The following is a 26,389-nucleotide window of genomic DNA, read 5'->3' as shown; positions in this document are numbered from 1 at the left end:
TGTAGAATATTAGTGTTACTGTTTTGTGCTTAAAACTTCTGTTTTATTTTAAGTCATAATATTTTCCTATTCAGAATTATCGTAGCACACAATTTGTATTTCAAATCATACAATAAATACACTCTTTGAGAAAAGTAAATATTTTGTTGAATCGGCGGTTCGTGTTTGTATAACTTAAAAATGACAGATGAAACTCCACAAAAACGCCAAGATGATGAATTGGTCGCTTTACAGGTAAATACTGAGTATTCATTATGAATGAAACCAAGTTTAGCTTTTCAACAAGTATTCATATAAATTTTGTTTATACTTAGTGAAATCTTACGTTCAGGTCTTAGATAAGTTGAAAAGTATATATTTTGATCTTCGTTACAGGCTATATACGGTGATGCAGTTGTGGATAACAGGAAGAAGTCTGTTTGGAATGAATGGCGTCCTATAGATGTGCTTCTAACATTGCTACCTTTAAACAGTTCTGAGGGTGTGCATTGTAGGGCGACTCTGCAGTTCATATGCTGCCATAATTATCCCGATAAGTTAGTATTTATATATTAAATAATATATAAACTAATAAAAATTTTACAAATATTAAGATTAATGCTAAGGGAGTAAATCTCATATACATTTTTTATTGCTTTACAGACCACCAAAGATTCTTTTAAACAAAGTATCGGGATTATCTGACGATAATGCTAACAAATTACTGAACAATTTGGTAGATCTAGCTGAGCAGTTATGTGGAGAAGTGATGATTTTCCAGCTTGCTCAGCACACTGAAGTGAGTACTTTATTTACTAAAAACATTTTATCATTAGTATATAGTACTTATGAGTGCTTAAAACCTATTCTAAACATAATAAGACTGACGACTAATTGATTTTGAAGTTAAATTTATGCAATAGGTTTTGGGAAGTTATTCTTAATATTCTCTCATATTTGTTATATTTGTAAAAAATTGTTTTAAATGTCAGTAAATACATTATCAGAATGTTAGAAGTAAAATTAAAGCTAACTAACCGAGTGGTATTCCACTGTAGTAGTGGTATTCCAGTGTAGTGTATAATAAATTAAATAAATTCATAATATGTCTGAGCTATTTAGCAAATCATATAGAATATGTTAATTTAAGGTTAGTTTAACTTTCAATACACCTTCAAAAGGATATAGGTACAGGTGTCTTTGTGTGTACATTTATTAATTATAATGATAGTATTCATAAATACAATTAAATTAATAATCACTTGTTCTATAAAGAAAAGTTTGTGTGTTTGAATGCAGTAATTTTATGATCTTCCTGTCTGATTTAAAAAAGACTTACATTCTTAAGTTTTAAAAGACTATTTTTGATTGCTATTGGCTATATAATATTGTACGATAAAACATATGTTTCTTGAGACCTATCAAGAGTAATATCCCTTTACAAACTGCGGGAGTATATAAACTCGAATGTGAGTGTGGTTTATCTTACATAGGCCAAACAAAGAGAAGTATCGGTACTAGGGTCAAGGAACATATAGGAGATGTCAAAAATAGGCGTTCTTCAAAGTCTGCAGTCTGTGAACATGCTCTGGATAAACCTAACCATTTTATTCGATTTGATAAACCACAGATCCTCGCTAGAGAACACAGATTCATTCCTAGAATGATACGCGAGGCTATTGAAATTCAAAAACATCCGAACTTCAATAGAGAAGATGGTTGGAGACTTTCTAACACTTGGGATCCACTTATTAAAAATTTAAAATCCCAAATCCAACAGACTGCAAGACCTAAAGATACAGTTAGTGCCTTCTGCGTGCAACCGGAACGCTACTCAAGATACCAATTAAGAAATCGTTGGCGGTAGTTGTAAATAATATTTCTTTTTAATTCGAACAGACAAATGTCACCTTAGTCTGCCCGTGACCACGAACACTGCAAAGTGCTCGAAACGTCGGGATGTTAAAATAATTAATATACGCGATTAAATCCGTTAAAAACTAGTTTTATTTCAATGTGTAATAATCGCGAAAATCTAAGACAACATTAAAACATATGTTAGTAGTAACATTTAAAACTTAGATTAAGACACATTTTGTACTTATGTTAATCAGATATTTTGTTAATTATACTAATATACTTTACTCCAAACATGTTCAGTCTTGTCTTAAGTTGACTCTATATTACAAAATAGTTGTATGATCAATAATAAAATACTATGTATAAATTTTAATTATAATAAATATATAATGATTGAATCTACATTTACATTATTAAAATTAACCTTTTTTATAATGCAAAAGTATATGTTATATAAAAGAGGGTAGCCTCTTTTAAATAAAATATGCTACTTTTATAGATGCAAAACAATTATTCCAAATTTATTTATTTAGTTAGTTATTATTTAAATTTTGGTCACTATCAATGTTTCAAATTTGTGCCAAACATCATACTACTTACTGACATATAAATAAATAAAAAAGTATGTATTATGTCATAATTAAATATCAAATCATTTAATTAATTATATACATAGATTAAAAATAATAAGAATCATAATTTATGCCGAATTAATACAGATAAGAAAAATATAAAAATTCTGAACGCTGTTTCTGATTCTTGCCAGTTAAAAGTACACCCAATTGCCAGTAAAGTGAACATGGTATGTTCAAAATTCTTAAAGGCAAGATGTTTGTTGTAGTAGTTTCTTAAGTTTAAGTTAATTCTAAGCTTGTTCTAAAGTCCGTTCCACGAAATTATTGCCCAAAGAAAATTCCCTTGCCCTATATTTCCTAGGATTGTCTTAAATGCCGTATTATATATATTAGGTGTGAGTGTTTTGTTTCTTAAGAGTTTGACTAGTGGAAAAGATACAGATAAAATAGTATACATTTGTAATGTAATTTATTTTTCACAGCAATTTCTTCATGACCACAATAAACCAATCTTATCGTTTTATGATGAGATGGTGAAGAAGAAGGATGAAATGGAAAAATTAAAAATGCATGATTTGCAAGTACGAGAGAATGAAGAAGTGAGTATTGATGGAAATTAATTTAAATCTTTTTTGGCAGTTGATTTAACTATTCGTGACTAGTATATAACGCTGTAGATTCTGGTGACGACTGACGGGTGGTTCATGTTTATTGTTTAAATGTTATATCAGCTATTTTGATAGGGAACACTCTTGACGCAGGAACACTATACGTTCATGTTGACAACTATTTACAGCAAATCTGTACTAATATTATAAACAAGAAAGTAACTCTTTCTGTATATCACGCTTTCATGGTCCAGCCATAGAACCGAATTTAATCAAATTAAGCTTTAACTCAATGGAACGTAAAGACGGTAGTACAACCAATCAGATTCCTAAGAATTTACATAAACTACTGCACCGTTTATTTGAAACTAAACTTAAGTCCTGGCTTTTTAGCCAATTTGGGTATGCAAATTATTTCTACACGATAGACAAATTTTGAAATTAAAATTGTTCCATTGTTAATTTGTTAAATATTGTGCTAGATCTTTAATTTTATTAAATATTTAGTAAATTCATGTGTGCCCAAGGGCCCCAACTCAGCTTGAGACGCCATGGAACGATATAGAATGCTTTACACCTAGCACCTTACAACAAACCGCTAAAATCCTAGTTATCAATCTATCATTAGTCAAGGGTTTTAAGATAATATTTTTTTTTTATATTTCAAGCTCCAAAAAATGAAAAATGAAATTCAACGGCGCCACGAAGCACTTCGCGGCGACATTGAGCCTGTAAATAACTTGAATGGTCAGGGCGATGCACCAAAATTGGTTTAGTAAGTATTGTATCATTTTTATCAATCCTGAGCCAAGATGACCTGAATCCTGATCCAGTGGCTATAACCGGTTCAAACAGGACCAACACTCCTGTCTTCATATGCTTTGATTGTACTTTAAATTTATTTGAATTAGGCATTCACCACCGCTCATAGACATTGGCGCTGAAACCATTTATTGCGCCACCAAACTCGGGAACTAAGAAATTAAGTTCCTTGTGCCTGTAATTACACTGGCTGACTCACATAACGTTGTTTAGAGATAGAATAATTGATGATTGGGTTGTCATGCCACCCAGTAAAATCAATTTATTTTTGCAGTTACGCCGATGATAAAACGTCACCTGCTAAGCTATCGCGGCGAAGTACTGGTTCGTTGCCTTGTACTTGCAACATTAAAGGAACTCAAGTACTTCGGTACAGTCACAGAAACAGTAAGAAAGTATACATTGGAAAATGTATAGGTGAGTGTACAATGTATTGTATTTATGTATTAGACGACCAGCGTTCATAATTCATTTAACGAATCTAAACTAATATGATAAATCTGAAGATTTTGTTTGTTTAAAAGCGCTTATCAGTACCTATCGGTTCGATTTGTAGATAACAAATTGAGCTAGATAGCCTATTATTGATAAATGTTAAACGCTATATAATATAACGCTATGACACATGAGAATAATATAGGAATTTTTAACGCAGCGCTGCGCAATAACTAGTCTTAATTATAAATCACAAAAGTATGATTTATTACATTACATTTTTACATTAACAGCCTGTAATGTTCCCACTGCTGGGCTAAGGCCTCCTCTACCTTTGAGGAGAAGCTTTGGAGCATATTCCACCACGCTGCTCTTGGTGCTGGTGGATACAGATGTGGCAGAATTTAGTTGAAATTAGACACATTTATTATAATTACAAAAAAAAGTGAAGTTACATATTAATAAATATTAATGGTTCATTCTACGTAATGACAATTATGAGAAGAGAACTGGATTGCAAAACTAATCATAACTTTTGTTTATTTTCCAAATGGGTAAAAAAAAACATGAATAATTTTCACATGCTGACCTTACCGGCTTTTTTGTTTCATACATGTGATAAGTCAGAGTATTTCGTTAAACATCGATTTCTTTAAATTAATTTAATAAAATAAACTTTTCAAATATTATTCGTTTCACGTATACTAAATACATATTGTAAGCAATTAATATATAGCCTATTCCAATGGAAGTAGGAGAAAAGGTAAACAAACCTTAGATTTGCGTATTTCATGCGATTTGCTACTAACTCCGCTAGATTGTCACTACTAAGAGTTTTTATGATTAATATATCTTTATATATAATACAACACTATTACACTTAACTATTTGTTTCCACTTTAATTTTACTTTACAAAATTCCGATAACAGTTTCGTCGACTTTCAAAACGCCATTTTTTTACAAATTCATAGTGAATACCATAGATTAATCAAGGTCTCAACCAATAATATCGCGTCAATTTGTTTTAAATTAATATAAAAGTGACATATGTACCGGAAATAATTTAACGTACAAAGGCGTGCCTTCGGGAGCGAATATATATATATACTCTAGATTGAGCCAATTTTACTATCAATAAATATAAAATTCCTTACAACAGGTCATTCAGCAAACGGTTCTACAACATTTCTAGCGATAGACGACGACGGAGATCAGCTTGTTGCAAAAAAGTGGACCATCTCACCAGCATCAGATTTCCAAACTCAAAATCGTCAGTTGAATTTAATTCAACAAGACTTAAAAGCAATGTGTCGGTTGAAACACCCCTCATTAGTGCCATATGTAGCCATGGAAATATTGACAGAATCGAAACGGACAGCCAATAAATTAGTTTATATATTCCGAGATTTCGTTTTGGGCAGTTCATTGAAATATCTTCGAGAACATTCCAGTAATTTTGGTGATAAGTTGGAAGGCTTGAAACTATTGAGGCATGTCGGTTTAGCTGTGTTCAGTGCGTTAAAGGAATTGCATAGTGTTAATATTTTGCATAGAGATGTTCGGAATGAAACCGTGTTTCTAGAAGACAGTGGAACTGTTAAAATTGTTGGTGCGAGTTTAGATGTAAGATTAAGTGAAATAATGGAAGGCGAGAACTATTGTGGTCGGTAAGTTGTTTGAATATTTTTGGCTTTGTTTGTCCTAAAAGTTATGTTTTTTCTAAAAATAACAATTTACGTTTAATTATCATTTATAATAATATATTCTATCTCTAAATTTCAAAATTTTATATTAATTTAGAATCTTGTAGATATTTTTGAAGTGAAACTTCCTATAAAAGGATAAACCGCTTCGTTACGTAACGCGTTACGACACCAGTCTGTTTTGCTTCCCTTTCTCTTACGCATACGGCAGCGGTAGGCAGGCTATTCTTCCCTCACTCTAACGCTAACTCTAACGTTACAAGGCTAGACTATGTTTCTAGGTGACGACGGTGGTGGTATTAGAATGATTATATTTCTGAAACTGCAAATATCTAAACGGGGTGGTAACCGTTACCATTGGATAACTCATTTGTCCCTTCATATATTTTATAATTTAAAAAATGACTCGACCATAACACCATTTATATTAAATTAAAGTATAGAAAAAAGGCCATTAATATTAAATAGTCATAAGTCACTAGTTTTTAGTAATAATACCTACACTTCTAGGCAGACAAAATCTCAAGATATTTATGCAGCGGCGCAGTTGTTATTATCTATTGTAACGGAAGAATCTGATCATGAAATACCGCCCTACCTTCCGAGTTCAGCCAAAGAATTCTTTTCGAGGTATGTAAATAGAAGACATTTTATCACATTATTATTATTAGTAATAGAACAACTCCGAAACTACCTACTATTAAAGTAGAGCACAGTCCTTGCATGTTATGTTAAATCCTGTACCTACAAAGATACAAATATTCATTCGTTCCATAACATGCAAAGACTGTGCTCTACTTTGCATGTTATGGAACGGGATATTTTTTGGATCATAAGACATTTCAGTCAGCAGCAATCATTGTGTACCACAAATATGTCAGCATATATTTAGATCGCCATATGATACCGGCTAATCTATACTAATGTTATGAATACGAAGTTAATTCTGCTGCGTCAATAAACCGCGTAATGGATAAGGACATATCCAGAAGCCATCGTGTCGTGTCATTAACAGATAAATAAAATTGGGCGGGTCGCGAAAAACAGCTGTTTAATATTTATTTACGTCACTAAGAGCTATCTTGATGTTAAAGTTCTATGGTCAGAAACATTGCTCCAATTCAGAACGTAAATTTAAATTTTACATTACTTCCTGATATTAATGATGATTATTATTAATATTATTATTTATTATTTATTATTCCGTTGATGGTGTCGTCATGTCACTATAAAAGCAGGCAACGTTGACCTGATAGTTGAGATTGTCTTCAGGTGCCTTACCGAAGACGAACGCATACAGTGGTCAGCGGAACAATTGGTGGAACATGGTTTTCTAGTCGACAATCCAACCAAGCTACCTCATAGCATAGAAAATAATGACCACGATAGTGGATCTGAGGTGAGATCTGTCATATATATTAATTATCTGTCATATTTTTAATTAATAAATATATTGGCAAAGGAAATCCAAATTTAAATTTTGAGATCTTACCAAATTGTAAAGCAGCAGGCAATGTTTTCTGCCAAATACATATAGTGATGAGATACTACGGCATTTTTTAAAGGATTATCCTCTTGCTATTAGGCCATTTATCATATCAACAAAAATCTCGTTATCTTTTTATTTTCACGACCCATGATTTGGAACTGCGACGTCGACATCCATGACCTTACAATGAGCCAACGAAGCAATCAATAATTACATTGAAATCCATCTAATGCAAAATCTGGAATTGGAAATTTGAATAGAGTATTAGCATATAAAAGAAAGAATAAGGAATATTGAACAGTTTTGGGTTTTCAGGATGAAGATGGTACCAAACGTATTCACCAGATAAGCACACTGGTAAAAGGTGACTCGCGCTTGAACATCGAGTTTGAAATTCTCGCGTGGCTGGGAAAGGGCGCTTTCGGGGATGTTTTAAAGGTTAGTAATTTTTGTTGTTTTCTTTAGCATAAATTTCTGGCAAATGATTCACCTGTAGCTACGTGATCACATGCTTCTGTAGATACAAGCCTTTCCGGCTGCCAATATTATTAACGGCTTTTTCGTTATACGACTTTGCCATTAGAATGTAAACTAATTTCTGTAACCTCTTGATAAGTTTTATTTACAAATTTGGCAAAAATACTTTTCCTATGTAAAAGTAAAATTCTGTTAAAATCCTACTGCTGGGCTAAGGCCTCCTCTCGTTTTTGAGGAGAAGGTTAGGAGCTTATTCCACCACGATGCTCCAATGCGGGTTTGTTGGATACACATGTGGCAGCATTTCATTCTCGCGATGTTTTCCTTCACTGCCGAGTATGAAATGAATTATAAACATAAATTAAGTACATGAAAATTCAGTGGTTTTTACCTGGGTTTGAACTCACAATCATCAGGTAAGATGCACGCGGTCAAACAACTAGGCCATGTCGGCTGATATATAAGTTAATAATTTTTCATCAAATCTTTTAAATCAATTCTTAATCTTATCTGTCTAATATTAAAAGTTCGAAAGTGATTTGTTTATTTGTTTGTTACGCTTTATTATCTTAACTACTGAAACGACCATGAAGTTTTCCTTACCCATTGTAAAAAAACATTGGGACAACCCCCACACCTATTACCCCCAGTCCCGTAAACGCTGTCTAAACCGGAAGCGGAAATTAGTTGATAAAATACCAACGAAGAAATCAATCAATCAACAATTATCGTGTAGATGTCTTATTATAGGTGAGAAACAAACTCGACGGCGGTTTTTACGCGATTAAGCACGTCAAATTGAATCCTAAAAGTGTTGATTTGAATAAAAAAATCACACGTGAAGTGAAGTTACTGTCACGCCTCAATCACGAAAACGTTGTAAGGTATTACAATGCGTGGATTGAAACGATCACCGAGACGGACGTTGAAGAGAGCAGCGTCGTCAGTTCAGTCCAATCAGTCGAGGAAAAGGGGGACAGCCTCGTAGATGTCGTTGCGAAGTTAGGTCAGGAAGTCAAGGTGAGTCAGATGATCTCAGAGTACGTAAAATGTGCTCATTTTTGAGTTCTTAGCAATATATTAAAACTTATTTAGAAATAGGAATACTAAGATGTAGAGTGATCTAGTACATCGGTTCTCAAACTTTATTGGACATCTCCAAAGAGAACCAAAGTCCCTCCCATAGTTCATGTGAAAAGACTTAAAGTGATATTAGAAGTGTTATGGCTATATATGTTTTTTTTTAGTTATTGATTCTGGTTTTGAATTGATGACAAGATTGACGAATATGTTCAATCGTTGTAGGTAAACTGGTCCATGTCAGATGGTCCAGTTCAAGTAAGAGACGAGTCATCAGAGAGCGAGGAAGATTCAGACGATGAGGAGCCGTGGTTCAACATTAGGTGAATTTTTCTTGACTATTTTTTTATAACATTCTCATTGAGTTTATTGTTATCTCAGATGAGAGTATCGCGATAAGAACTACTTCTACTTAAAATAAATTTCCTATGTTTACGAAATTTATGGAATGTAACCTGCCACATTTTTATTTATCACGGTGGTTTTGGCATTTCAATTTAGTTGAATTTTAAACTTTAGAGTGCTACTTTATTTATATATTATTACTCAAATGATTGAAAAAATCTTCAAATTTAAGATTAGCTAAAGCTGCCAAATTATATTCCTCTTACAATATTTTATGTATATATTTACTTGGTGGTAGGGTTTTGTGCAAGCCCACCTGTATCAGCAAATAGGGATACTTAGTATTGTTGTGTTTCCGTTTAAAGGGTGTGTGAGCCAGTATAACAGACACAAGGGGCATAACATCTTAGCTTCCGAAGTTGGTGGTACATTGGTGTCTTGTAAGGAATAGTTGGTCATAGCGCCAATGTCTATAGAGGGTGGGGCCAATTGTCAACGGGTAACCCTTATTCTCATCCGATTTCCGACAAATACCCTTAATGTTAAAACATCAAACCATTATCAGTCCAGAAAACGAAAGCAGCAGCGTAATAGAGTTCGAAGTGGATTCCGAAAAGTCGGAGCAGATATCATCCGACGACACAACACTGGCGTCACCGATGTTGAAGCAAGTGCTCTATATACAAATGGAGTTCTGCGAGAAGAACACGCTGAGACAAACTATTGATAATGGACTCTATCAAGAGCATTTCAGGGCTTGGAGACTGTTTAGAGAGATCTTGGAAGGTTGGTAATTTTTTTTTTTGGTTGCATTGGTTGGCGGACGAGGATATGGGCCACCTGATGGTCAGTGGTCACCACCGCCCATAGACAAAGGCGCTGTAAGAAATATTAACCTTTCCTTACATCACCTATGCGCCACCAATTGGGTTTGCCGTCCCTTCGGATTATCGAAGTGAATAGAGATTATACCTGTATTGGCGTATTTATAATATTTCCTACACTAGTCTCCCTTGAGATTAGCTGGTGTGGCTGAATTCGACCATTATTACCAGTCTGTAAATTTTCCCACTGCTGGGATAAAGGCCTCCTCTCCCTTTGAGGAGAAGGTTTGGAGCATATTCCACCACGCTGCTCCAATGCGGGTTGGCGGAATACACATGTGGCAGAATTTCGTTGAAATTAGACACATGCAGGTTTCCTCACGATGTTTTCCTTCACCGCTGAGCACGAGATGAATTATAAATACAAATTAAGCACCAGAAAATTCAGTGGTGCCTGCCTGGGTTTGAACCCTAAATCATCGGTTAAGATGCACGCGTTCTAACCACTGGGCCATCTCGGCTCAGTTTCACCAAGACAACATTATTATAACATGCACCATAATTTTATTCAACTCGTTCAGTTTTCCCTGACGATGCAAATAATAAAATAATAATTAATATTTCTGTACTGCAGGACTAGCTCACGTGCACCAGAAAGGCATGATCCACAGGGATCTGAAACCGGTCAATATATTCTTAGACTCCAACGACCACGTCAAGATTGGTGATTTCGGCCTAGCCACGAAAGTTTTTACGGGACTCCCAGTGGAAGGTAAGAAATTTATAATTGAATTACTAATACTAGTACTACTATACTAATAGTTTGTATATTTATTTATTTATATAAATATGGCAGGCCGATAAGATGGCGTTCAGCCAAACGATTCCACTCGCATTCGGCATTGACATCAAAATCTTGAGTTGTGAATTTCTGAGAAGTAATCTGAGCCCTAACAAAAGCCCTTACATCAGTCCGTCTGAAGGAACAACCAACTCATCTCATATTCTACCGTCAAACCAGTAATTCTTTATATTGTTGTTTCCCGTTGAGTGGTGAGTGAGCCAGAATACATAGTTACAGGCACCATTGCATTTCAGTTCAGAAATTGTCGTTTCGACTGGCGTATTCAAATATACTTGGACTGAATTCAATATAACTTGATGGTGTATTGTTTCAGAAACTTCTCAAGACGATGCCGACGGCTTATTGACAGGCAAAGTAAGTGTGAAAAAATGTTACTCTTTTATCAAAATGAACTCATCTTAACTAAGTTACTTTGTAGGTTATGTAGATCTTCTATAATGGAGTTTTTTGTTTGGGAGGATTTACTTCTCGCTTGGTTCTATTATCCTTTATAACTTGAAGAGAAAATACCACCACTAAGTGTGAGCAAATATTTTATGAACTCGAATTTTATTTATAATTTATTTTCTCACACTATTGTAAAGTCCGTTTTTTTATTATAATTTTAATATTATATTATGAGCTAATTCAATCGTGCTGCTCCAATACTAGTTACATATTTACATAAGACATTGATATCACATATATCATAGGTTTTAAATCGATAACTTTTAGTTTCCATGTTTGTCTGTCCGGGCATATTTCTTCAGAAATTCTGAGTAATGAATGGATGGATTCCCGGGACCTTTACAGGGAATAACTTTGCTATTTATGTGTTCTTAATTCAAGGTTGGAACTGCTCTCTATGTGGCTCCAGAACTACAACAGTCAGCGAGCAAAGTGATATACAACCAGAAGGTCGATATTTATTCCCTTGGTATTATTCTATTCGAAATGTTTAACCCCCCATTCGGAACCGGCACGGAGAGATATATAGTATTGACTAACCTTAGGAAGAAGGAAGTAACAATGCCAAAAGATTTCGAAAGAGAAGAGAATTCCAAGCAAATTCACGTTATAAGGTATGTCTCATTTATTCAACATTATATCATAAAAAAGTATGTATTTATGTTAGTGTGCGTCCGTTCTTGTTTGTGTGTATGTTCATATTTAGAAGAAAATGAATTCAAAATTTTTTTTAACTCTTTATTATTTATTCATCTTCAAATTTATTTAAACAAATATATGTATTGTTCTGAAAAATCCTAAGTTTATTACCACTTATTTCACCAGATGGTTATTGGACCACGACGCGAGTGTCCGACCCACAAGCGCAGAACTGCTCGCCTCAGAACATGTTCCAAGAGCAGTACCAGAACTCGCATTATCTGGTCTCCTGTCTCACACCCTTAGTGAGCGGGGATCAAGAGGTTACCAGAGACTGGTCGCAGCTTGTCTGGATCAGAAAACATCTCCAGCTGAAGACATCACCTACCATAGGGCAATAAAGAGTAAACCCATGGACTACGTTGCGAGGATCAAAGATGTTGTTATTAAGGTCAGTCATAATAATTGTTGAAAATTTGAGCTTAACATATATTTAACTCGGTGGTCTGGGTAAATACCATCCCAATCATCATATATTCTAGGGTCAAGGAGTAATACATACCAAGTATTGTTGTTCTGGTTTAAAGGGTGAGTGAGTTAGTGTAACTTTAGACACAATGGAAATACATTGCTGGCGATGTAAGGAACAGTTAATATTCCTCATCATACTAATGTCTATGGATGGTGATGACCAATTACCATCAGGTGGCCACCTTGCCAGTGTGCCTACCTATGTATATCATACAATAAGTTATTTATTGACATATCTATGATATATCTATGACTTTTTGAAGGCTACATCGTAGTCTTACCGAAATGTGCACTAATTGATAAAAGATGTAAGTGAATTCGGCATTACTAATAATTAGTAGTAAGGCTTATTTCGGTGTAATTTTTACGAAAAAGTATTTTTTTTTTAGGTTTTCCAAAGCCATGGCGCGTCGGAGTTTTCTCCGCCGCTGTTGACGCCCCGCGCCACACGTTGGGACCAGTACCCGAACGCTGCCAGGGTCATGACGTCATCGGGCACCGTGTGTCACTTGCCACATGACCTAAGATTACCATTCGCTAGGCAAGATATGACTAACATAATATTACTTAGTATTTTTTTGCATTTGCTGCTAAAATATTCAGTTAAATATTAATGGCATAAATAAATTAAACCAGTCAATGCTTACTTGAGTATTTTATTCGCAGATACACAGCACATTCCGGTACGAAATACATGCGACGTTACGTCGTCGACAGAGTGTACAGAGAAACCGAGAGGACTATCAAGGGATTCCACCCGCGGGAAATTATCGAGTGTGCCTTTGATATCGTCACTCCTAAAACGGGTAACCAAATTTATCTCTCAGAAAAAACATAACATAGAACATATTTCTTCTAAACATCCTTCTAATTATATTGATTTGAGGCTTTGACAAATATTTATGACATTCATATCCTTTTGGGTCTTGATTTCAATAAGGGCAGTCAATCTCTAGGGAGGTGACAACTATGTCAGAGATATAATATAGTACAAGTGTGTCCGCAAACAGAAGTGCACTTTGAATTTGACAATTCAGCGCGGCCGGAGAGAAATTAAATGCAGTGCCGACGGTTTTTTGTGCTTTTTGAAAAAAACGTCGATATGTCGAAAATTATTTTGGCATAGGGTTTTATATCTTGCTCGGAATCTGAAACCGCATAAGCTAGACCCGTTAGACCAATAAGACAGTCAAATAATATAAGCAGGGAATATTTATTTTAATAGTATTTGTTCCAGACACACTTTGGCCGGATGCGGAACTTTTAGTCGTCGCCAGTAGAGCGGCGACGGAAAGTACACTAAAAGTAACGATACAGTTGAATCACACGGAACTGCTGAAGATTTTGCTTCTGTCCTGCGGCGTTCCCTTGGATAAGCACGTGGCTTTATATCCCGTATTGATGGATGTCAGTTTAGGTAAGTTTAATCTTCGACCGTTTTGTGTGTCTAGAGGGTTACCAAATTTTTTTAGTAAATTAATCCTAAAGATCAGCTCTTCATTATACGAATATATCATATTCGGACTTATCCACCCCGTAGACTTGATTCATGGTTCTATGCATTATTATAAATAAAAATTAAAAAAAAAAAACAGTTGTTATATACATATATATCTTCAAAAATAAAATAAATGTTTCTTTGTCGTTATCATCATTTAAACAAAGTTTAATCACAATCGGTGAGTTGATCTGCATGCCAATCTTGGTTGAAAAAAACCTTTTTACTAATCTTCAGGAAACGATGGCTCTACCAAAGAATGTTGTTTGAGAGGGTGATTATTAAATTACTTTTTGTAATAGTCTAAAATCATTTTTTTATAAATAAATCCGTTTTAATCGAACTTCATATAAGTACGTATTAACAATTGACGTTTATTAATGAACTATTTTCACAGGACGCATAACAAGTCTCCAGCTCCAAACTCACCTCACAACACTTTGCGTAACTAATCGTGATATAACGAACATGCTGCGTCTGATGGAAGCTGACGTGTCCGTCGAACTCTTACACGAGCTAGTGAGTTTTGTCGACAAGAATAAATGGAGTGCCGCACTGGATAGAGCAATACAACAGTTGGAAGCCGTCTGCAGTAAAGCTGTTGCTTTAGGATGTGGTGTAAGTTTGAAAAAAAAATGTTCACCAATTGTTGTGTTGTACGAAAATGATCCAACGCATAGTTTAACACTTATAAAAGTATTAAGATTACAAAGAGAAAACCATTTTTGTAGTGTGAGTGATGATGTCGACCTGATTTACATACATTAGCACCCTGTAAATTTCCCACTGCTGGGCTAAGGCCTCCTCTCCCTTTGAGGAGAAGGTTTGGAGCATATTCTACGACGCTGTTCCAATGCGGGTTGGTGGAATACACATTTTGCGGAATTTCGTGATATGACACATGCAGGTTTCCTCAAGATGTTTTGCTTCACCGCCGAGCACGAGAATTATAAACACAAATAAGGCACATGAAAAATCAGTGGTGCTCGCCTGGGTTTGAACTCATCGGTGAAGATGCACGCGTTCTAACCACTGGGCCATCTCGGCTCTCCCCGATTGATTTCGGCCAATGTATCGTGCACGTGCACTCTATTCTCTTACTCTCATAATCTGATGGGACGACAAATCCAATACGGCTGGAAATAATTAAGGCGCCGGAACAACAGCTCTGCGTATTGACAGAGACTCGGCAGTGTGAGACTCCCACCTTCCAGACTCCGGGTTGTTTCTGAAATTTTTTGGACAGAAAACTCTAAAAACATTTTGTAGGCCCGACCTGGAATTTGACACCAGCCACTAGACCAACAAGCCAGTCGAGAGTTACAGAACTTTCTCCGTTATGTTACGAAATGTCTTTAAAATATTTGTGTCTGTGGGTTAGATTTCTCCATAGTCCAATTGTAGTCATGTTAGTGATTGGTGCATTCATTAGTATACGTAATTAGTGCAAAGAAAAGGAACGTCAGATAAAATCGTAGTATTTTTTTAAGGAATACTTGCAATGCCTAATTTTAATGTAACTACTAATATTTCTTTTTATTTCTTCAATTATTTCAAATCTTCCAGGAAAAAATATTCAACCTTAACGTATATTTTTGACCATTACTAAATCTTAACTTATGACTTAAATGTATCTTTATACAATTTGACCCGACATTGTAGCAATGATTTTATGTTATTTGACATTAATAAATTCATATATAGATTTAAGTTGACAGAGGGTACTATGTACCTACCAATAAAATCGAGAAGACAAATTGGTAACCTAATAGCTTACAATATCAATAATTATTTTATACCTAATGTTACCAAGGATCATATGCATAATAAAAATAACAATTTAATTTATATTAACACTGATAAAAGTAATTTAAATTGAATTTTAAGACAAAAGAGATAGTCTCTGGCTCAAGTATTATTAATACTAATATTAATTTACCTAATAGTAATTTAACCTTGGATAAATTCCTAAATCTTAAAATTAGAAATAATCAAAACAATAATAATAGTAAACTTGTAAACCTGGTGCACCAAAACATTCAAGGAATGACAGGAAAAGATTTAGAAATTGAGTTATTCATAAACAGTAATGCCATTGATATTTTATGTATAACAGAACATTGGCTTGTAAATTATCAGTTTATGTTTAACTTTAGTGGTCACCAGATGGCTAGTATGTTCAATAGAAAAAAAGCTATACGTGGTGGCTCATTAATACTTATTAACAAAAATCTAAAATTTAAAGAACGTAAGGATGTTGTGAGCCTTTCTATTGAGCAGACTATTGAAATAGCCTGTGCAGAGCTTGAGCATGTCATTGTTGTATGCGTGTACAGACCTCCTAGCGGGTTATATGAAGCATTTGAGAAAATATTGGAAAGTGCATTATTGAAATTATCTGGATCAAGTAAATATATTTTTATTTGTGGTGACTTCAACATAAATTTATTAGAAAACTGTAGCACAAGTATTAGATTCAGATCATTATTATATTCATATAACCTCATTAACTTATTCTTAGAGCCAACTAGAATCACTGAATCCACTGGAACATGTATTGACAACATATTTACCAACTGTGTACCTAATCATAAATGTATTATAAATATGTTAAGTTCTGATCATTGTGGACAGTTGGCTTCATTTAATTCGCAAATAAATAACAATGCTAAGGATTTAAAACAGACATTTGTTCCAATCAATTTGTATCGAATTGAGAAGTTCAGAAGTAATATCATGGCAAAGCTCTCATATTTACAATTAAATGATAATTCTAATGAGCTTTATAACAATTTTTTTAAATTAATTAAAACAGAATTTAATGCCATATTTACTTCCAAGACAGTCTATTCTAGGAATTTTCTTAAATTTAATGATTGGGCGACTGTCGGAATTCACAAGAGTAGGCAGAGGTTGTATGAACTTTATAGTGAAAGATCATACAACCGGTCTTTTTCATTTATCAGTTATGTTAGTGCCTACTCTAAACTATTCAAACGTGTATGTCATACAGCTAAATCATTGCATATAAAAAAAAAAAAATTATTGAGGCACCTGATAAAATTAAAATGACATGCAAAATTATTAATTGTGAAACTGGAAGAGTCAAAAATAACATCTCCGACTTTAGCTTATCTATTGACAACAATTTATTTTCCTCAGATCGGGATGTTGCAACTGTTTTTGAAATTTTTTTTGCTGACATTCCATTTTCGACAACTAACTCATTAAATTCCTCTCCTACCGTTGCTGAATCATTATTAAAAAACCATGTGGAAGAATGTAATATTAGCTTTAAATTTAATACAGTAAGTGTAAGTGATGTAATAAGTTCCTTCAGATCACTAGATATTAAGAAAACGGCCGATCTGTGGGGGATCTCTGTCAAGGTAGTCAATTCAATAATTGATGTAATCGCACCCTACCTTGTCACTATATTTAATAAATGTGTCCTTAGTGGCGTGTTTCCTGACCTCATGAAACATAGTAGAGTATTACCAATATTTAAATCAGGTAGTACATCAGACCCCAACAACTATAGGCCCATCTCTGTACTACCAACTCTTAGCAAGATCTTTGAAAAGTTGTTACTAAATCAAATGCTAGTACATTTTAACAATAACAAGTTGCTACACAAGAAACAATTTGGATTTACAAGGGGTCGCTCGACAACTGACGCTGGTGTTGAGCTCGTTAAAAATATTTACAGGGCCTGGGAGGAGTCACAGGATGCCTTAGGGATATTTTGTGATTTATCTAAGGCCTTTGATTGTGTGCAACACGAAACTTTGGTCAGGAAGCTACGTCATTATGGAATTAGGGACACTGCACTCAGTCTTCTGATTTCGTATCTGAGCAATCGCATTCAGAGGGTTGATGTAAATGGAAAGAGATCTCCCGGGTCTCCAGTTACTGTGGGGGTCCCTCAAGGATCAATTCTTGGACCATTTCTCTTCCTTGTTTATATAAATGACCTGCCACATCTCCTAGGTGATAAACTCGAGATAGTATTGTTTGCTGATGATACTTCTTTAATTTTTAAAATAAAAAGACGTCTTTCAATATATGACGATGTGAACAATACTCTCTCTGAAATAGTAAATTGGTTTAGTGTTAATAATTTAATGTTAAATAGTAAAAAGACTAAATGTATTAAATTCACTACTCCCAATGTAAGATGTGTCAAAACGAGTGTACGTTTAAACGGGGAAGCATTAGATGTTTTAGAATCAACAGAGTTCCTTGGTATGACAATAGACTCTAAGCTCCAATGGGGCCCCCATATAAATAAATTGGCGAATAGACTTAGCTCTGCAGCCTATGCGGTAAAAAAAATTAGACTTTTGACTGATGTGGATACGGCACGCCTTGTGTACTTCAGTTATTTCCATAGTATAATGTCGTATGGCATCCTACTCTGGGGTAATGCAGCTGACATTAATACTATTTTTGTACTGCAGAAGAGGGCTATTCGTGCAATTTATAACCTGGTCCCAAAAGATTCGTTAAGAGGTAAATTTAAAGAAATTAAAATAATGACTGTCGCTTCTCAATTTGTTTTTGATAATGTTATGTATGTACGCAAAAACATAAATGATTTTCCCAGAAATTGTGACGTACATTCTATTAACACTAGGAACAAGAATAAACTTGTTACTCCAAGTACCCGATTACACAGGGTTAGTAACTCTTTTTTGGGGCAATGTATACGTTTTTACAACAGGATCCCAGAAAACGTTCAAAATTATTCAATTATAAAATTCAAAAGAGTCGTTAAAGAGCGTTTGTGTGCTAAAGGATATTACAACACTAATGACTTTTTAGTTGACTGCACACCTTGGGAATGAAATGATCGCCTCCAGGCTGTTTTAAACAACTAATATATACTTATCATTGTACCTACATGGAAAATGGTTAAAAAAAATGAAAAAAAATATATCCCGCTGAGTTTCTTTCGCCGGTTCTTCTCAGGTCCGAGGTGCTAAATTCCGAACCGGTGGTAGATTTTTGACAATCAATAAGCAAGTGCAAACACTTCTATATTGAATAAAGATTTTTGACTTTGACTTTGACTTTGACTAACCTTATTATGGCTTTCACCTTATTAAATTAAGTAAAAAACGCTTAGGGTAGATTTTATTTTCAATCACTAAGTGTATCGCTGTTGACCTTGAAGTAAGTAGTAATACTGTACATACCATGACTCGAACTCCTAGGGACCAAAATACTCGCACCTCATTGGTCGATGCGTGCGGCTAGAGATCTGAGATAATCCTTTGAAATGATTTAGACAATTAAGGTCACTCTTATTAACCAATTGCGCACGCGGGCCATTTCCTTTGGGAGCTCGTTTAGTAGAATGGACTTTAGGACTTTTTAAGTACCTACTATTTTTAGTATTTTATAATTTTCCATTTCGTCCTTTTTCAGTTTTATAATCACCTATGGTATATTTTAAGTATTTATTAATGTTCCGCAGGTACCGATAACAGTCGCCCCATTCCTGGCGTACAACGCGACGCAGCACCGCGGCGTGTTCTGGCAGATGTGCGTCGTGAGCCACGACCAGCGGCCGCTCAAGCATCGCTCGAAGGACCTCATAGCTGCCGGCGGCAGGTGAGAAGTGTTCACTGTCTTTATAGAATAGAAACAATCATCAATTTCATATTCGATATCGAACCGATATGACCCTGTGATTAGATCTCGTGCATAGCGGCGGAGGGAAACCTCGTGAGGAAACCATGATGCATGTTGCATCCCGCATTGGTGGAGCGTTGTTGAATAAGGTTCAAACTTTCTTCTCACTATAAGAATCGACCTTAGACCACCTATGGAGAAAGTTTTCACAAACACAAAGAATTCCCAACCTTGAATAAATAAAATATGAACTTACATAGATATAGATTTCTAAAACTGACACCAACAAAAAAGTGATATTTAATGACAGGTACGACAACCTCGTTGAGGAGTTCTGGAAGGTCGCTCGGGCTGAGAAGGATCATGACAATGCTAACTTGACGTGCACGTCCGTGGGCTTCTCCATGTCGCTGGAGAGGATGGCCGCTATATTGAGGAGTATGGAGGTGGAACTACCACTAATTGAGAAGATAAATGAGGTAATATCCCTCATATTAAAATACCTGTTTTACCCTATTATAGATACTTTACTTAGGGGTAGGGTAGGATACTTTATTTAGTAGGGTTTTGTGCCTAGCTGTCCTAGGAATCAAATATCTCATTCATCACATATTCTACCATCAAACAGCAAAACTTTGTTGCTATTATTGTGTTCCTGTTTGAATGAAAATCAGCCAGTGTGAGTATAGGCACAAGGGAACTAACGTCTTAGCTCCCAATAATGGTATCGCATTGGTTATCTAAGGGCTACTTAATATTTCTGACAATGTCAATGGCGATGTTGGCTATTTACCGTCAGGTGGCATACTCACCAGTCTACAAAACTCATTAAAAAAATGTGACAGAAGGCCGTCTCATAAGTCATAACACTTAACACGGGTTGATTTTTTTTTTTATTTTTTTTTTTTTTTAAATACTTTATTGCACAACACATTACACTATAACTATAACTTGACAGTTATTGGGTATTAAAAAAAAAAAAGAAACAACAAATGGTGCGCAAAGGCGGTCTTATCGCTTATAGCGATCTCTCACAGACAACCTTTGGTGACAGAAGCTTAAGACGAGAACAGGTAAGTGCAGATAGAATGAGGAGATAATGAATATAATTTATGTACACTAACATTACAGTATAATAAACTACACATAACTACATCCAAATAATACACATATAGTAATATAATATATCAAAATATATATACATAAATATAAACTACATATTAATTCCTACTTGCATACATTCTTGAGATAAGGACAAATAATAGTTTTTCAAACGATGTTTGAAGATGGGCAAGGATTTCGATTGCCTAATATCGTTGGGTAGTGCATTCCAAAGTTTGACGGATTTATTTTTGTGATGTAAATATTTTTTTGTAGTGCATATAATTATTTATGTATTTATATATATGTGCATATGTGTGTGTGTGTTTCTGTGTGTGTATTTGTTAAAAAAATATTAACAACTACTTTGGTCACAATTTTTCTTCATTTATCATGAGCATGTTTCACTGCAGCGGACCATCGTATACGTGTGCATATCCAACGGGTCGGAGTCGGGGCGAGACAGCGGCGACTCGAAGCGCGCCCGCCTCGCGCGCTCGCTGTGGGCGGGCGGGCTGCGCGCGCTGTGCTGGGCGGGCGGCGCGCGCGACGCGCACTGCTCCGCGCGCAGCGCCATCGTGCTCGAGCACGACGGGCTCGACGTGCTCGTGTCCTGCTGGGAGGGCACCCGGTGAGTCGTATACCGTTGACTGCTGCTCGATGACGTCATTCATTTCGCAAGCTCTATACCTCACCTATCTCACATCATAAGTTATTTTACCGCCGAATATTTTTGCCGTGTTTGCTCTAATGCATGAGTGAGTCGGTGTTATTGTTGGTATAATGCCGATGAATGACGGTGCGGTGAGACGAATGGCAGCCGCTCGGTGCAATCTCTGTTTATAAAATCCTTGTCCGTTATGACGGCCGCGTCTAAGGACGACTTCACTGTGACGTCACACTGGCTTTCGACATTCTCGTGCAAATTATATATTTATAATAATTGTTTTCACAGAGTTCGAGAACAGAAAGTGCCATCTTCGAAAGTGATTGAATTCGTGAAACAAAAACTAAGCGCTGACACTATTCGTAATCCAGACTATAGTAAGTACTGTTACAATACAATATTCCGTGCCAACAATTCAACGACCAAACCCGCAAATTATATATTAAATTAAAATCTTATTTAAAAATAAGAGATATATAATACTTCGACAAGATCATATTATAGACGATGAAAAAGCGTGTAGTTAAAGTACATTCCACGAAACGACCTCCAAAAGAAAATTACCCTTGATCGTTAAATATCAATGCGCGCGACCGTTATTAGTTTAAGAATTGTTTTGCATTCCGGTTTCGTCTCGACCAATGAGGTGCGAGTATTTTGTTCCCTAAGACTTCGACTCGTGAATGGTTATTGGTTTTCGTGACATATTTATTGTGAATATATTTAATTGTATTTCGTTTACACACGTACATAACTAGATTGGTATAAAAGTAACTGCTCAATTTTATGCTGTTTTTTTATCCTATGAATATGAATGACACATTATACATTACATTGATACAGTACATTCCTATGAATGTACATTCTGAACGGGTGGTCTTACATTTAATATTAGATTATATTTAATATATTTAGATCGTTTACTTATTACGGACTGGATTATACGTCATTATTGATTACTTACCGAAAAAATGGGCAGTGTTATAAAGATACATTACATTTTTATAAATATGCTGACAGATTTTTTTGTTAACTACACAGTGGCAAAGTTATAACGATGTACAGTTTTCATAAATACTTTAATCTGATAACAAATAATTGTTTTAATAGCGCCATCTATTGGTATTTTATTGTAACATTATTTTGATTTTTTTTTATTTAACAGCAAATCGAATGATCAGCTGGTCGGAATGTGAGAAATCAGGAGGTCCAACAATATCGGTTACGTTCATAACAGCCAGCGAGAGAATCACCAAGAGTATAAAACGACAGTGCGATGTGCAGGTTCGTATTAATTTGAACTTTACATGCTAAACAATCGGTTTACTTGATGGTGGGGGTTTCCGCAAACCCCTTCTGGATAGGTACCATCCACTGATCATTTACTGTACCGCAAAATAGCAAAACTTAGTATCTTTTTGTTCCGGCCGTAGGGGTAAGCCAGTGTAGCTATGTATACAATTGATTCGGCGTAACTCCTCAGCTTGTAGTGATGATAGGTGGCGCAATAGACGATATAAAGAATGGTTACTATTTCTTTCAAGGCCAATATTTATGTGGCACCAAAAAACTTAGTGTGCTTAGCAAGGCAAGATGGTACTTCTTCAGCTCATCGCCTAAAAATATACAACGCGCAAATTCGGCCTCTCGTGGAGTGCTGCTCTCACCTCTGGGCGAGTATTCAACGCGGAGTGGCTCGAATTATCGACGATCGAGCCCTTTCTGACCTGCTCGATCCTTTGCCTCTGCGTAGATATGTTGGATCACTGCATATTATACCGAATTTTTCAAGGGGAGTGTTCCGAAGAATCGTTTGGATTAGTCCTGGCTGCTAAATTTCTTAAAGGCCGGCAATGCACCTGCAAGTATAACTTTCTACCGGGTGACCGCCCCGCTCGTGTCACCTATATCATAAACGAAATCTGTCGCCAAACTCGAACCGCACGTAGCGTTTATTCGATGTCCCCATACAGCATCCACGCAGACGAAACCATGCACTATGGATTTAAAAGTACGTAGTACGGTTACTCTTCCAGATCAACAACCAGACCACGTCGACGCTGGTGCAGCTGGGCCTGACGCCCGTGCTGGCGCGCGTGCGCGTGCACGTGCTGGCGCTGGCGTGCGAGGCGCCGTGCGTGCAGCTGCTGGCCGCGCACCTCGCGGCGCCGCTCGACGTGCGCTACCTGCCGCACGCCTTCAGGCCCGTCTGCGAAGTGTGAGTCGGCCGGTACAGGTCATATGTATTCTACAATGAGACTTCTTGACAAATTTATACCACACGCTTCGTTTCAGGTACACGAAACGCCAGAATATTCTCGAAGAAGCTCTGCGTGAATTGACGAATATCGCGAAGCAAAGTAACCAAAGCCGATCAGCCGACGAGACTCTCTTGTACGCCCTCTACTCCATACCGGACTCGGTGTGTCGGATTATTACTTGATAAAAACCTTAGCATTTATGTGTTTAGTGAAATAACTCAAGTATATACGTGTTTATGCCTAAGACGTATTCGAGAAAAATGTGTAGGTCGATAACTCGATTTGAAGTACAGTAAGTACATCGTTTTTTATTACGAATTGAGAAAGAGATACAAAACTGTTTTAATCTTTTCCCGTTTGTATATCTAACCTATTTCAACCACAAGAGAAGTAGAGACCAATGAATAACCTTGAAATTTAATTGACGCGATGTAATTGGTCGAGGTCTTGAATCGATCATATTTATTGTGGATGAAAAGTTACGTATTTGATTTGTACGATGTTGAAAAGTTTGGTAGTGAAATTAAAGTGGATATAAGTATTTAAATGGAATAGTTTTGTATTAAAAATAAAGATGGATAAATCAACAATCAAGAAATCTTTGTAGTGCATAATATAGCGAAGCTAATAGATGGAATACGAAAATCTAAGGTTCATTTATATCTACTCCATCTTTGATTGCATCGGGCTTTTGAAATTATCTTGCGTTTATCTTTTGTTTATTTAAATTCGATGTTGTGTTTCCAATGGAAATTAATCTTAATCGTTTTGGAAACTAAAAACGCATTGCAAGTCGGCAGTACCCTTCAAATACGAACAATATATACGCTGAAACAATAAAAGGTTCGTAATCGATACGCTGGGATAAGTAGTTGACATGTTGAAAATGGTTTTCGATCAATTTTGATACTTGGTTTTTTTTTTTTTAATTTATTTAGTAAATTAATATTTATTTTCTTTTCGACATTATTTAAAAAAATATTTCTTTTACATAATAGTGATTATTAAGTTTTGACAGTTAACTTAAATACATATAAGTATTATAATTTTTAGTAAAAATGTGCAAAGATAATTGTCGTATGAGATTTTTAAACTGTTACAAGTTAATATTTTAGACCACTGATATTTCTTTATTGTTGATCGCACAGATTATTACAAAAAAGCGATGCCAAATGTTGAACACAATCTCTGTACTAAATTAATTTGACTGAATTTAAAGTATTATTCTGTCTATAGAATGTTTTAGATCTGCGGTGTGAAAAGGATTATAATCCAAATATCTATTAATGTTAAATCAAACAGATTATATTCAATAGAATAATTTAAAAAACATCTAAAATTATGTTAGAAGACCTCATTTTTGAACGTTGATTTTTTTTTCGTACTTGTAGGGTGTTTAGTGAAAACGCATGAAATACCTGTAGGGTGTCTAGATACATAGTGCTTTGGACGGAAACGTCCTGCTGATTGATATAGAGTCCCTTCTAAGACATAAAAGCCTTCGCGGGACTCTTGGTATATTTGAACAGCGAAAATATAAGAGAGTACAGTCCCGTACGCATGGCGACACGTCACCACACCGTAGACCGTTAGAAATTTCATGACGTCACCAGTCCGTCTGTTGTGTCCCAACAATACCTTCATAACCGAACCAAAGGTTTTAAATTTTAACAGAGTTCGAACAAAATACATTTTTAGATCTGAATTTTGATCGTTTTTATAAATTCGAATAAGTATAATGAAAAATATGAGTATATAAGTAAACTCGCGCGTAATTCGTTCATTGTCACGGTAATGACGACCAACTTGTGTATGTTTAACAGTAATGCCTTGCTGGGTGGTTATGGAATTTGCTCCTTTTCCTGATGGTAAGCGATCACCACCACTCGAAGCCATCGGCGTCTTAAGAAATATTAACCATTCCTTAAATTGTTGTGTTCCGGTTTGAAGGGTGAGTGAGCCAGTGAAATTTAAGGCACAAGGGACATAACATTTCAGTACCCAATATCATGTAAGATGTGATTAAAATTTCATAACGTGCCCAATATCTTTTTGTGAACACTTACTACCCCAACCCAAAACTATAGGTGGCCCATTAGGACAGTTGCCTAACAATGCCATAAAAAAATAATCAGGAGAGTTCTTTTGTTTGTTTTTTAATGTCTAGAAGAAAATAAACTACTCAAAAAATATTCATAAAACTTAAAAATTACGCAATGCGTTGCAGTAAAGGTTTTGCTTTTGCTTCACAGATTCACAAGCTTATATAAAACTATTAACGTGACAAGCGAATCTCGCATGAAATACGCGAGAGCGTGGTTTTGCGCGCTGGGAGTGTTTATAATTCAACCTCGATTTCACAAAATAGGCTTCATTCCATACTCATATTGTTCATTATTCTTTTTTTGTTATTTATCTTAGTAGAAAATAAAATATGTTGCGATTAATTTCAAATTATAACTATTTAAACAGCTGTTTAATCATTGAGTTTGTTATCGTTTTTTGTATATAAAATATTAATTTGGTTACACGACTGTTACGTAAA

The 26,389-nt window shown here is 35.4% G+C and overlaps 1 protein-coding gene across 2 annotated transcripts; it reads left to right on the top strand.

Moving 5' to 3' along the window:
* LOC125070821 (eIF-2-alpha kinase GCN2) lies at positions 1-26,389 on the top strand. 2 transcript variants are annotated; one of them, XM_047680809.1, is made up of 28 exons: positions 1-234; positions 376-536; positions 643-778; positions 2,897-3,013; positions 3,691-3,797; positions 4,119-4,261; positions 5,440-5,947; positions 6,494-6,613; positions 7,256-7,382; positions 7,788-7,910; positions 8,700-8,969; positions 9,255-9,352; positions 9,940-10,160; positions 10,833-10,970; positions 11,377-11,417; positions 11,892-12,124; positions 12,336-12,600; positions 13,070-13,221; positions 13,347-13,486; positions 13,918-14,097; positions 14,576-14,796; positions 19,658-19,794; positions 20,126-20,294; positions 21,330-21,547; positions 21,872-21,960; positions 22,749-22,867; positions 23,620-23,801; positions 23,879-26,389. In XM_047680809.1, exons 1-28 carry the CDS (start codon positions 181-183, stop codon positions 24,024-24,026), a joined length of 4,617 nt encoding a protein of 1,538 aa, XP_047536765.1. In that variant the 5' UTR covers positions 1-180; the 3' UTR covers positions 24,027-26,389. The 2 variants fall into 2 exon arrangements, with proteins under 2 accessions (XP_047536765.1, XP_047536764.1); XM_047680808.1 differs by having other exon boundaries at positions 13,906-14,097.

The sequence above is a fragment of the Vanessa atalanta genome, chromosome 18 (assembly GCF_905147765.1).
Source record: "Vanessa atalanta chromosome 18, ilVanAtal1.2, whole genome shotgun sequence".
NCBI lineage: Eukaryota > Metazoa > Arthropoda > Insecta > Lepidoptera > Nymphalidae > Vanessa > Vanessa atalanta.
Note: the sequence above shows the minus strand (reverse complement) of the source record. Positions and strands in the feature narration are given on the sequence as shown.